This window comes from Gymnoscopelus braueri (assembly GCF_963280865.1).
Source record: "Gymnoscopelus braueri genome assembly, chromosome: 11".
NCBI lineage: Eukaryota > Metazoa > Chordata > Actinopteri > Myctophiformes > Myctophidae > Gymnoscopelus > Gymnoscopelus braueri.
Window position 1 is genome coordinate 52,908,254 of NC_137613.1, and position 14,427 is coordinate 52,922,680.

Consider the following 14,427-nt stretch of genomic DNA (forward strand, 5'->3'; position numbering starts at 1 on the left):
AGTTTTTAACCTGAACTGGAAAACAAACTACAAAATCAGCCCGGGGTGTCATGCCCCTTTAATTCATGTCAGTGGTGGACAGTTACTACGCACATTTACTTGAGTACTGTACTTAAGTACTTTTTTGGAGATCTGTGCGCACAGATCTCCACCAGGCTGTGCTGCTAAATTTGAAAGTTAATCGTAGCTTTGGAATGGAATATGAAACATCTGACAGATATATCACGATCACATGACTTCAATATAATGTGTACCATGAGGCTGATTTGAAACATGTGGGGCAGAGGTTCTTCCTCTGCCTCCCGGGAGTAATATGCGTGCAAAGTATCAAACCTATCGGTCCAACAGTGCTGGAGATTAGCTGCTCATAGACAGACAAAGGCTGTGATTACAACAAAGCAAAAAATGTAAATGCAAGTTGTGATGCAAGAAAACAAATCTATATTTCTTTACATTCACTGCGTATGAACTTCACATTATATGACATTCAAGAATGATGTGGCCAGAACAATCTTATTCAATCTTCTACGACATTAAGTTCACATCATTCAATATACAATCACTGATGCGTACAGTTCATTATGTGCATACTGGCCTTAACAAGTACAAATCATCAAGTCATCAATTAATAACTGGATTACATGAATTTCATCCACAAGACGGTTGTGATTATGTTTATCAATAAACACGGAATGAGTTCTGCTCACTAATCAACCAAGAACTGAAAATAATATCAAATGTACATAATGAATCACTTTCACCCCAACATCCTAGGGGTCATAATTGTTCACTTCATTCGTTGGGAGCTTGTAGATCGGCTATTAATTTTTAAAAAGTCGTTAAAGACAACAAAAACTAACAAACCAAAAAAACATGGCACTAGATCACTGGTGCTCAACGTGGGGTCTGGGGTCTACCAGTGGGTCCAAATGGACACTGAGGATTTTACCATGTACTGTAGATTGGGGTCCCAGGGATAAGGCCAGTTTTATATGGTTGAATGTGTGTCGAACTAGTGGTCCTTGGAATGAAAATGAATGAAAAAATAAAATACAACCAGTGAATGTTTAGGGTGAAATAAAGGTTTCTTTAGGGTGAAATAAAGGCTTCTTTGGTTAATTAGTGAGAGAACTTCCTTCAATTACATGATGTGCAAATCCTCCTAATGCCTGGATGATCCCAGAGTCACACCCAAAGAACACCACATTAAAATGTTAGAACATTAAAAACATTAAACAAATGGAAACATTAAAACCTTTAAACTAGGGCTGTCAAACTATGTATGTTTAAAAAATATCAGATTAGATATTAATAATGAATTAATCATGACTAATCACCATTCATATTATAAACACATTTGTGCTGTGATTTGAGCTGTTGCCTATTGTAAATTGTGCAGCCTATTCTGGCAACAAGCAACTCGTGCTTTTCTCCATCCGCAAAGGTTTTCTTTCCATCTCGTTTGACTCATTGTGTGGATTGCGTTAACATTTTTTATCTAATTAATTCCATAAATGAATTAACTCAGCTATTTTGACAGCCCTAATTACAAAACATTAAAACATAAAACATTGGCACAGGAAGGAACGGGAGTCAAGTTTCGGCTGTGATTCTGTTCAAGGGCGAGGGAACAATTCATTATGATTAACCATTAATGTTAGTATAAAACATTCATTAATTCATGATCATTATTAACCACATTCACCCCGGGTGCCTTATTGTGGGCATGGCATTATAGGCAGCAACAAAACAAATCCAAAATGGCCTGGATGCCTCTCTACACCACCGTTGCTGTTGAGCCTGGACTTTCACCAACCAGCATATTCCACAGAAGTTCATAATCCACAGGATCAGAAGAACAGTTTCTAAGACTCTCATCTTACACATTCCTACATGATATACGACGACGTACGTACATGGACGCTAAGAGGACATAAAAATAAAACAGATATTAAAGGCACGTGAGGCTGAGACGCAGTGCAGTCGCCGAGCAGCGCACCGGAAGGTCACAGGTTTTGAACTGGAATGAGCGAGGATTCAGGTTCTCACAGGTGAATGAGTGAGGTGCACCCCAGAGGATTGTGCTTCAGAGTGAGAGGGTGATTCTGTGGGGAACAAACCAGAATTCATTTTGATTTGAATTATTAGACGTCATGATTAAAAGAAAAGAAAAACACGTGTCACGTGCTTCTCAAGGAAACGTCAAGGATATAAAAAAATACACAACAAAGTCAGTGACTTATTTCCATTGTTGTCCTTGGTCTGAGACAAGCAAAAACATTACAACATAGAACAGGCAATGCAATAATAGATTAAAAAAACTCTATAACAGGGGTCTTCAACGTTTTTCAGGCAAAGGACCCCTTAGCTGAGAGAGAGATGAAGCAGGGACCCCCACTACATATTGTACAAAAACAAACCTCAATAATATCACACAAAGATTTGTGTAATAACTCTGAGGACCCCCTAGGGGTCGCAGACCCCCTGTTTAAGTAGAATTGTAGAATTATAAAACTAAACAATGTTTGCAGCATAAATAAACGTATGTGTGAATGTACACTCAGTACATTCACACATACGTACACTCGACTATTATGTCCTCACAATACCACAAAAGTACTAACCCTAACCCAGGGATAAAAACGGATGAATAAAATATGAATAAACAATAAATCTTATGACGATTGAGGTACATTATGTCGCCATAAGAGCATGTCTGTTGGCTGACTCCACATACATAAAGCCCCATATTGTCACAACTGGTCTTTGTGAGCACATTTCTAAAGTTACAATTGAATGACTTTTAAGACCTTTTTAATACCAACTTGGCCATAAAGAGGCAAACATTGTGAAAATAACAGATACATATTTTCACAATATGTATCTGTAGAAACGAGTCAAACGTAAATGTAATGCCTACAATTCCAAGTGCCTGTCAGGGTGGGGGGGGGGGGGGGTCCCAGTTAAAATTATTTTGAGGGGTCGTGGCCTGAAAAGTTTGGGAACCCTTGGTTTAGACAGACACTGGCTTGATGTTTACCTGGTATCCTAGTAACTCTAAAGCACTACATTGTTTTCTTTGCTGTCTATTTGTGTGACCGAGACACAGCAAGCTGTCTGTGACCGAGCTGTCACCAGACAGACCACACCCATGCGTTCCACCCATGTGCGGAGGGGGAAAACACCCGGTATCCTCAGTATTGATTTTACTGTGAGAGAGTGCAAATCCACTTGTACACTTTCACAGTTAAGTGTTGGGCTTCTTTAGGATCGTCACGATTCCGGTTAACGATTCCCACTTAACGGTCCGAGTCCTTAACGGTTCCCTTTAACGACTCCTAGATTGTAAAGATTCTATATCATTTTAGTCTTCATTATACTTGTTGATGAACGCAAATTCAATCATATCATACAGTATTTTCATGTTGATTTTTGAACTGTTTGGTTGCTACTATATATGTCTATGAAATTAACTCAAGGACCCCAACGGAAACAAGTCCGCAAGGACTTTTTTGGCCGGACCTTTTAGACAAAAGCATTATAAATGTAACTGTGTTGTTTTACATTCTTTTGCCTAATAAAAATTTCAATCAATCAATCAAAAAACAGTAGCGCATGCATATTAATGTAATGGTTCTCAAAGTGAGGTCCATTTTCAAATGTGATGGAACCGATTCCTCCGGTTCCGGATCCCAACCTTATTCACAGTTAAAAAACATGGTTAATAAAACTTTGCCACACCTCCGTAGTTCCTCATTTTCCTGGCGAAGGCGTCAGAGTTGGTCTGTTCTGATATCTGGATATTTGGGTTGGATTTGTAGTCATCTGGCAGAGACAAAACACAACAGACATGGAAGTTATGGGGTTTGTGGGATTTGTAGTCATCCGATATCCTTATGTCTAACCGCATGTAGAAACCTGCTGCTATGTGGACCCTCACGTCAAAACTCATGCTGCTTATTATGCTATGAGTCATACACTGCCGCCGTTTTTTCCTTTTTCTCCTCTTTAAATATAGCTATTTGCATTTGTATTTGTATATTCAGTTCTCGCTCTGACCAAACTTAACCGGTCGAAACATGTTGGCATTTTTATAGAATATATTTGTTTTAACTTTACTTCCTCTCCTCCACATTTTTTGAGTGCTCGGATCTCTTTAAAGCTATTTGTAAACATATAACATTAATGTGTTAATATTCTATGCCCTGTTGATGAACTGAATACATAGGACCACAATGGAAACAGTTATCCTGTTAGGCTAAATGTTTTACTGTACCTCTGTGCGGTTTACACTCTTTTAACTAATAAAGCATGCATTCAATCAATCAGTTTGTCCTTCTTGCTCTCCTTCTCCCTGCACCAACCCCCCCTTTCTTTCCTGAAACCCCATGTTCTTTTACACCAGTAAACCTGTGATATGACAATAAAGTCGACTCTCATTCTCAGATATATTTGTCTTTGAAAGGAATATGGTGATATTTGATTTTGCCCTAGTGTGAGAGAAGGAATGGACGGATGTGATGTCATCCCAAAAAAATTACACTTCTGTCCACTCCTATGTTATCAGTTGTAGGAAAACACATCTAGCTCTTTTAATTTTTTTGTGAAAAAAAACTCGATGTGTTAAATGGGTCAAACTCAACTGTTGTTGCTGAACGAGACGGAGTCGCTGTCCCTCATGGTCTCGTTGCCGCTGTCCGACAGCGTCCTCTCGCTGCGCCGCTGGCCACCGGGGGGCGCCGGTCTCCTCTTCTTGCTCTTGCGGGTGCTGATGCGGATGATGCCGCGCACCAGGCGACACTCTGCCTCCTGCTCGTCCATCTGGTGCTCCTCCGCCAGGGAGTTGATCAGCTGGTTGATGTGGGTGGTCTTCTTCAGGAACACCGAGTCCGACGTGCACCTGGGACACAAATAGGAGGCATAGGATGGGTTATCGTTCAGTGGTGGTACATTTACTTAACCCATTAAGTCCTGATATGAGGCCGATTCTACAAATGCCTTCTAAATCCTGACAGTTTTCTGAAAAAAACGTGCTTCTATATCAGTGGTTCTCAATCATGTCAAGGACCCCCAAAATTATATATATTTGACCGCGGACCCCCCCCCTCCCCCAAACATTTTGTTCTAGGTACCCCCAGAAGCAAAGATTTGAGTTAAAATGTTTGCTTTAAAAAATACATCAAAAATACATTCAAAAATAGCATATGTACAAGCTCATAGCGTGGCACGAAGTGCAAATGCTTTCCTGGTTTTAATGGGTTAAAGGAATACTTCACCCAATAAATGACTGTAAATATCAAACCTCCATCTACTAGGACAGTGGTTCTCAAACTATATTTTGTGCCAGGGACCCCCATACAAGGAATTGTGGCGTTAAACAAACATTTTCAAATTTGTTCCAAGATTTGTTTGCAAATAGCCGATCTACAAGCCCACAACGCGGCGCGATGCGACGCCTTATGGGCTTGTAGACCACAAGATCGTCCATTTTCAAACAGCCAATGTATAAGGTGGTTCAACTGATTTTGAGGCTGTATTAACTAATCTCGCTGGGGACCTCCTCGAGCCAAGGACCTCCTGGGGGTCCCCGGACCGCACTTTGAGAACCACTGTACTAGGTCACCAGGTACAGTAAACACCAAACGCAGCATGTGTGAAGCCACATCCTGTGTCAGGCGTGCTATTTTAGAAGCACAGCGTCACGTGTTGATGGGTGTTTTCTGTCAGACTGTCGGTGAGAAAAGTGCTTCACCACAGACCAGCCACTCGCTGCTGATGAATCGCCATGTTATTTTTAACCTATTAAAGACCTGAGGCGTGATTCTACAAATGCTTTCATAATAGTTTTCTGGAAAACGTTGCTTATATATCGTTGCTGTCAGGCAGAAACCTCTTATCTCCATATTTTGTGTTTTTTTTTCATAAATGAATGCCCTACTCCTTCTCCAAAGTGAGTGACACCAACAATCACAACACTAGAGGTAGCAAACACGACCTGGTACCCCCCCAAATTTAGAACAAACTTGGGAAAATTGTCTTTCTACTACTCAGCCACCCCAATGTGGAATGCCCTGACACCATCCATTAAAGCATGTGAATCACTGGTTTCTTTCAATAATAAATAAAAACATCTTTCAGAAGACCACAAAGATTTCAATTCCCATCGAAAGGAGGTGTCACTGCCGCCGTTTCCCCCTTTTTCTCCTTGGTACATATAGTTGTTTGTATTTGTTGATGGCATGTATTGATGTGTTAATATTCTATGCTGAATATTAATATTATTGATTGATTGATTGATTGAACACTTTATTAGACAGAAATGTAAACAGCATGAGGCACAGTCAGACATTTGGGATAAAAGGACAACACAAAAAAAGTCCTGGGGACTAGAAAAGGGGGGGAATACAAAGAAAGTCGGCAGTGAATGCCAACTCCTTTCTATGGGAAAAGTGAGTTTACTTCCCCTTGTGGCCTCCTGAAAGATGGATGTTCAGGCCTGTTTTGAAGGAAGCCAGTGATTCACATGCTTTAATGGTGGTGTCAGGGCATTCCACATTTTGGTGGCAGAGTAGTAAAGACAATTTGTCCATGTTTCTTCTATAGGTGGGTGGTACCATATCGTTGTTGTCGCTGCTCCCTCTAGTATTGTGATGAATTGAATACATAGGAATTCCACAGGACATTTTTGTGGTATCCTTTTAGCATTAATGTCTTACTGTACCTCTGTGCTGTTTACATGTCTGACTGAATACTTTCAATCAATCAAAATTGTGAGATGGTTACCTGGCCAGCTCTTGTATCTGGTACTCAGAGTAGAGCTCCAGCAGTTTCTTGGCGATCAGAGAGTCCACGCCCTCTCCGCTGTCATCCCACTCGTCATCGTATGCCATCGAGTTGTAGAGGGACGACGGGCTGGTGTGACACTGGCCTCCGGGTAGCGCTGCTGAGTACAAAGCAGGGATATAATAGTTAACAAACCTAACAAAATAACTCAAGCTAGAATTGGAAAAACATTTTAGTTAATGAAAAATAAAATAAAAATAATTTGGCTTTACAACGATAACTGAAACTGTATTGTGTTTACAAAACGAAATAAAATCATAGAGACAATGTGAATAGTTTTAGTCTATGGGAATATTCCATATTTCATAAGATTTGTTTAGTTTTTTTTTACATTTTCAAAAATCTTTAAAAATAGTGTAAATAGCTGATCTACAAGCTCATAACGCGTCATGATGTCTTGATGTGATATGTTGTGAGCTTGTAGATCTGCTATTTTTCTGATTTTTTTTTTTAGAAATCACAAAAAAAAGAAAACTAAACCCAAGTCTTTTCAACAAAATAAGAACTAAAACAGTAACCTCGCTTTGCTAAAACTAAACTGAAATTGAACCAAAAACGAATACAAATTCTAAACTAAAATAACCTTGGTATGGAGGGACATCATTTGAAATGATCAGGTCCTGCCTGTGACCGTCCACTTTGACTCCGCCTATGTGGAGGTCTTCTAGCCAATCAGCAGTGTCGTCTTCTCCGTTCGGACCCGGGTTCGACCCGGCACGGAGGCTGATCTTCTCCGGTTCGTCCGGAGAGGTGTGGTCAACTTCGGGCGCCAAGCACGGTGCCAGGATGGTGCGTTGGCACACCCTGTAAACACAGGATAAGCCATCTATTAACCCATTAAGACCTGAGGCCGATTCTACAAATTCCTTCTAAATCAGTAGTCCTCAAACTTTTGTTTTTTTGTGTATTTGGTAGAAAATATTTTGTGCCAGGGAGGACCACCAGAAGAGATTTATGTTAAAAAAATCTAAATCACTCAAACTTGTCTAAAATGTTCAAAAATAGCAGATGTACAAGCTCGCAGCGCGGCACAAAGTGACGCGCTGTGAGCTTGTAGATCTGCTATTTTTAAATAGCCAACGCTAAAATCGAAAATGATACTTTCCCGGTTTTAAATGGCTAAACATAGCTTAATAGAATGAAGGCACTGGAGCAATTCGGACAGTTAGGGCAAGGATTCGATGTAGCTACACCTTCGTCAGGTCATCTGATGACATGTCCCCCCCCCCCCACACTCACACCTTTGTTCCTATCAAATACATGGATTCAAGCAAATATGAAATCTCACAACTGAAAATGTTTGCTGTTCTACATACTGCCAACCAGGTGAAGAAATCACAGATTCAGGCTTTAACCTTTGCTTTTATATGAAATATCCGAGACCGTTAAGATTGTATGGAAGATGCTTCTGAAACATATTGCTTGTTTGACCACTTCAAATGCTCTAATCTTAAAATAATAACTGAAAATAGCCATGAGCTTGAGAGCTGCTGGCTTCTATGGAAACTAAATGACGACTGAGAACTTAAATCCATGTAAATATAGCCAGTTTTGGTCATAGCATATTATCTATTTTGATTAGATTTTGAGTTGCCATTTTGTTTAAAAAAAATTAAATGTATATGTGCCAAAATAACAGAATAATAACAATAAAAAATGTTAATCACAATTATTTGTAAAACGATAAATTAAAGTAGAGCTTCATGCTGGTGACACAGGCCTACCTGTAGAGGCTGCAGACCAGGCTCCTGCAGACCCCTGTGGCCCCACAGGGACCACACGTCTGGGGGGCCCCAGAGCCGGCGGGTTCAGCCGTGCCCGGGATGAAGCCGATGGTCTCAGACCCCTGTCCGTTGGCGTCTTTGGGGTGGGCTTTGTGGACACTCTGCGCCGTCCTGCTTTGGGTGCCGTCATCCTGTAGCGCTGCACGATTGTGGCCAAGATGATTAGCAGGATTATTTTTTAATCAATATTGAGATCACGATTATTATTATTTGTGCTTATTCTCCCCAATTTAGTCGTTATGCCAATTAATTCCTCCCCTCACACATTTGTGTGTTGTCACTGCTGTCCATATCCTAATGACTCCAGTGAGGAGCCCCTACCGGGAGGACGTAGAGCCTTGGTCCTCCTCCGCCCGCCCAACAGTCCCTGCTGACAGGTGCCGCACCCCAGCCCGTACGAATACGTGCAGTGATATCACCCTAACCCGCCCGGCTTCCCTCCCTCGAACACGGGCCAATCGTGTTTGTGTAGACACAATTGAATCCACGGTGGATTCAAACTCACAACCTCCGTGGTGGTGGGCAGGGACTTTACAACTGCACCACCCAAGCACCCGAGATCACGATTACTCATTGAGTTTAGTGACAAAACATATTGTTATTACACTGTCACATAAACATAACACTTTCACATGTTGTGCTACTTTACATTCCTGTTAATGTACATATTTTTTTATAAACATATACGAAAAAACATTAATTCTGTAAATTCTGTGTACATTTGTGTACCAAAAAAGTAAACCTAACACTCATTAAATCAACAACTGCTACTTTGTGCTACATCCCTGCTGATACACACATCAATAAATACCAATAATCGGACGATCATGTTCATTTCATAGGCTCTATGCACAGCAGCCATATTGAAAAGAAATTGGGCCTCTTCCTTACTCCCTTCAGAGGTGTTACCAATGATTCTAATGAAGGCTCTGTTCCATTTAGTGTAGCACAGTGGTTGTCAAACTTTTGTTTAATTTCAAGGACCACCGTAACTCTGTACAAATGGAACCAAATGGACCCGTATTTGTACACTCTCAGAGTTACACACCTGTATGGGTCCATTTGGAACCCTCTCAACGAACCATGAGGGTCCCTGGACCACACGCTGAGACCCACTGGTGTAGCAGAGTGTTTCCAGTGAGCCAACATGCACAATAATCAGCACCCTGACTCTGTTTGACCAGAATGGAACAGAGCCTTCATTAGTATCAGTAAAGTAAGAGGCCCGATTTATTTCCAATATGGCTGCTGTGGGAAATAAAAAAGATCACATTAAAAGGTTACAAATATGACAAATTGTGCAGCGGCTCTACCGTCTTCTGGCGGGTCCACACATCTCTCCTCATACGAGGACCGCTGGCTGCTCATACGGGACAAGCTGGGGACACGGCTGTCTTCGTCGGGCCCCGCGGAGCAGCGCGTCTGGGGCCCCGCGGCGCTGCTAGACATGGTTCACACACACACACAGTCTCAAGGTCTGAAACAAATAGTGTACGATGGAAATCAGATGAAATGTTAAAGTCAAGTTCTGGCTTTGCAATCAAAGAGCAAAAGCAATGCTATTGTTCTTTGCTATTGTACTCGTCTAGTACGATATGTTGGGATAGCACACTCAAACTTTTCCATGTCAAGGACCCCCAAATTGATATATATTTGTCCGCGGACCCCCATCTGAAAATATTTTGAGCCAGGGACCCCAGAAGAGAAGATTTGTGTTGCAAATGCAAAATGTTTTAAAGAATTTCAAGATTTTTCAAAAATGTTAAAAAATAGCAGATCTACAAGCTCGCAGCGCAGCACGAAGTGACGCGCTGTGAGCTTGTATATCTACGATTTTTGAATAGCCAACTTATAAATGGATAAAGTGGTTAATTACTTTTGCTGGGGACCCCCTGGAACCACCCCAAGGACCCCTGGGGGTCCCCGGACCCCACTTTGAGAACCAATGCTTTAGACAGATACATACAAATACATGGTCATGTACAGCGGTGGAAAAAGTACAATTTTTTTTTTTACTTAAGTAAAAGTATCAATACTGCAATGTAAAAGTCCGGAATTAAAAATTTACTTGAGTACAATGCGACGCATTGTGAGCTTGCAGATCGGCTATTTTCAAATGGCCGAAATGTATAAAGGGCTGAAGTGGTTAATGTATGTTTTGTAATAACAATCCAAATCTACAAACTGACTAGTAACTTAAGTTTTCAAATAATTGTAGTGGAGTAAAAGTACAATATTTGCCTCTGAGATGTAGTGGAGAAGAAATAAAAGTATTGACAACTGGAAATACTTTAGTAAAGTAAAAGTACCTAAACATTTTACTTAAGTACAGTACTTGAGTAAATGTACTTATTAACTTCACACATTCACACGCATTTTTGACCGCAACCATTCAATCAAATGCTACCGAGGCTGTTATCTACAGAACGAAACTTAAATCACTTGTCTATCCGCCCGAGGATATTCCTGTCACAAGGACATGAAATGTTATGAAATATTATCCCACCTGGTGCCTCGAGGCAAAGTCATCAAACTGGTTCTTCTGTTCAACATGTGTCACTACAAAGTAATCTGATATCACACGCATTTCTGGATAATTTTATATCATTATTTAAATATAATTTATTTCACTTACACCAATCAAAATGTACTTAAAGTACCAAAAGTAGAAAGGACTCATTGTGCAGAATGTCACAAGTTTTCAAATTTGTAAAAAAAACAAACAGCAGATCTACAAGCACACAACGTGTGGCGATGGCACACGTGATATTTAATAATGATTTAAATTATATTTAAATATCATTTATTTCACTTACACCAACCTTAATGGGTCTGTAACTAATGTGTAGAAATTAAACCAAATTGACCCTTATGTTAAGGGTCTGGAACTCTGAGAGTGTAAAAATGCATGGGGGGGCTAAACCTTTTAACAGAATAGATGTAATTTCCTGTATTCTGGTGCATTTAGGGAGTTTGATACTTCACTGCCATTATGTTGCAGTGAAGTGATTTCACAATGTGTATGATGCATAGTACAGTACATGCTAGTGTGCATTCCAAGGATAACTAAGTGCTTGGTGCCCTAGCATTTAGGGCAACTAAAGACACAAATCTATTATTAACGACCCGTTATCGATTAGCACACAGTATAGCAGAGATAATCACTGTTAATTTAACCGTCTTAATTTGGACTGAAGATTTTACTGTGCATGAAAGCGAGCATTATGCTAAGAATTCTAATCTCATAGTATTTCGGCTAGTGGATACATTGTAGCCTGGCATGGCCAGACTAATATCACTGCGTAGATATTAGTCTGTAATCTCTGTGTGGAACCTGCATTTCCGAGGGGCAAATTTAAAAAAATGCCTCTGGTGATAAACCCACCCCATATTTGCATGGGCCCTTGCTTTGTTCGGGTAGCCTATAGTTAATACTTTGTTCTAACAATCCTCACCCCTAATAAAGCTCATTGTGGTATTCAAATTGGACCCTGTCTGTGCCTGTGGACATACCTACCACTTAGTTTATCTTGGTTTAGATCAATCAAAGCACCTGTCTGTCACATTAAGTGACATCTGAGATACACAGAAGTCTTGCAGGTATTGTGTTTTTTCTTCTTTTCCAGAGAATGCAAAAAAGCTCCTCTTGTCTCAATGGTAACAGGACAGGTGGGCACTAGGGACATCTGGGCACTAGGGACATCTGGGATAATGATAAACACCTTCAGGAGGCTGCAATTCCAAACTGGCCCCTGTCAAAGTCTTAACCCCCCCCCACACACACACACACACACACACACACACACACTTTTACTTAAGTAAAGAAATGGAGTACTTTTTCCACCACCGCATAACAACCGATATAGTATAACTCTATGATAATAACACAGCGAAACATGCATACAAACAGAGGGCCCTGCTTCTGCAAAATCAATGTTGACATTAACGACACTGACGTTTTAAAGACACAAAACGCGTCTTTTTCCTAACACCCAAATGAATAAACTTTAATTAAACTGGCGCAACCACGTCGGATGATTATTCCTTACTCTGAATAAAATGAAATAAATACTTGTTACTTCTCTTAACTCTCCATTGGAGTTTCGAGGCCGTTTCATATACTTCGTCACACTACGGTGTGGCGCACAGAAGACAGTAGCCATCGTTCACATGACGCTCGTCTGTCACAAGCGTCATGCAACCTGGTTTGAGAATATTTTACATTTACAGCCCGTACATCTACATAAACGTTCAAATGTCAAATATAAAGTGCTGAGCCCCAAGCCACTGATGTAAAAAGTTAAAGCGGCCCAGTCTAAGTACCCGTATTTTCGGTATTGTTCAATAAAAAGCATTTTAATCCGATCGGCGGCCATGTTTTTTTTGTTTTTGTTTTTGTATAATGTAGCAGAGTGCAATACACCTCCCAACGGATAGGGGCACGAAGTTGAAAGCATTTGGAGAAAATTCGGAGAAAATGGCCGGCGATCGGATTAAAAAGCTTTTTATTGAACAATACGGCAGATTCGGGTACTTAGACCCGTGCGCTTTAACTTATAACATCCGTGGCTTGGGGTCAGCACTTTATATTTGAAATCTGAACGTTTATGTAGATAAACTGGTTGTAAATGTTTTTTTTTTTTTTTTTTAATCAAAAAAACAGGAACAAGTAGCGCATGCTATGACAGTCATGTTTCAGGGCTAAGAAAATAGCAGACCTACAAGCCCTCAACGCGTCGCGTTCGCGACTCATTGAGGATTTGTAGGTTGCTATTTTCTGCACGCGCCACATCGTCGCGCAACCGACCATTAATGAGAATTATTACTTACAGCTGTGCAGTGCAGGTCGACGCAGGAACATCCGCAGGTTGTGTTTATACCTTCCTTCCGGGTGTTATTTATTTATAATATAATCCTTCACGTGACCGTAAACATTTTAATCCCTTATAAGTTCTATCTTTAAAGGTCAGATAATGATTAAACTTGGCTCCAAAACTTGTACAACTTAGTCAGAAATGTACCTGGAACGTCAATGGACGTCAAAACTGTTCAAAGCAGTGTTGCCATGTCTGCTTATTATAAGCGACTTCGGACTTGTTTTTCTATAAAGTCTTTCTACGCAGACGCGTTGAGAGCTTTCATAGAGCTGGCTGCTTATTTCTCTCGCAATCTGGCAACACTGGTTCCAACACACACAGGTGACCCGGTGGTGACGTCGTCACTTTTTAAAGGCATATGTCCATCATTTCAGTCGTAATGATGATTATTAACAGCTGTTAAACATCTTAAGCGGTGTTTTAATGATGATACATCTACAGTCCCTCTTCACACCATTGACTTTACAGAAATTCTACTAAAACAAACGTTCTAGGAAATGTTGTGATACACCGTTCTGAACAGTAGATGGCGTCAACTACATGTATTGCAGTGGTTCTTAAATGTTTTCATGTCAAGGACTTCCAAATGTATTTATATATGAATGAATTGATATGTAGTTATATTCAATAATTTGTATATTAATTATGTATTTATATCTAATATTTATAAGAATTAATATGTATAAATGTGCCAATTTTGGACCCCTATTCAAGATTTGTTAAGGTAAACAATATTCCAATATATTGTTTCTCTCTCTTCCCCCCCCCCACCACCTTATAGCTCGTGCTGTTGTGAGCTTGTAGATTAGCTAGCTATTTGGGTTAAAGTGGTGCTAGATCAACTCATTTTGCCGGGGACCCCCTGGAACCCTCAAGGAAGGACCCCTGACCCTCAGAGAACCACTGACATTTCAGTCATAATT

The 14,427-nt window shown here is 40.4% G+C and overlaps 1 protein-coding gene across 3 annotated transcripts; it reads right to left on the reverse strand.

Annotated features, from left to right (window-relative positions):
- Positions 1-418: 418 nt before the first annotated feature.
- Positions 419-13,665, reverse strand: LOC308094924 (keratinocyte differentiation factor 1-like). 3 transcript variants are annotated; one of them, XM_080441750.1, is made up of 8 exons: positions 13,458-13,665; positions 9,941-10,104; positions 8,568-8,766; positions 7,427-7,647; positions 6,784-6,940; positions 4,644-4,900; positions 3,742-3,825; positions 419-2,105 (listed from the first exon to the last, which is right to left on the reverse strand). In XM_080441750.1, exons 2-8 carry the CDS (start codon positions 10,074-10,076, stop codon positions 2,038-2,040), a joined length of 1,122 nt encoding a protein of 373 aa, XP_080297876.1. In that variant the 5' UTR covers positions 10,077-10,104; positions 13,458-13,665; the 3' UTR covers positions 419-2,037. The 3 variants fall into 3 exon arrangements, with proteins under 3 accessions (XP_080297876.1, XP_080297874.1, XP_080297875.1); XM_080441748.1 differs by having other exon boundaries at positions 6,784-6,943; XM_080441749.1 differs by lacking the exon at positions 13,458-13,665 and adding an exon at positions 12,145-12,242 and having other exon boundaries at positions 6,784-6,943.
- Positions 13,666-14,427: the final 762 nt, after the last annotated feature.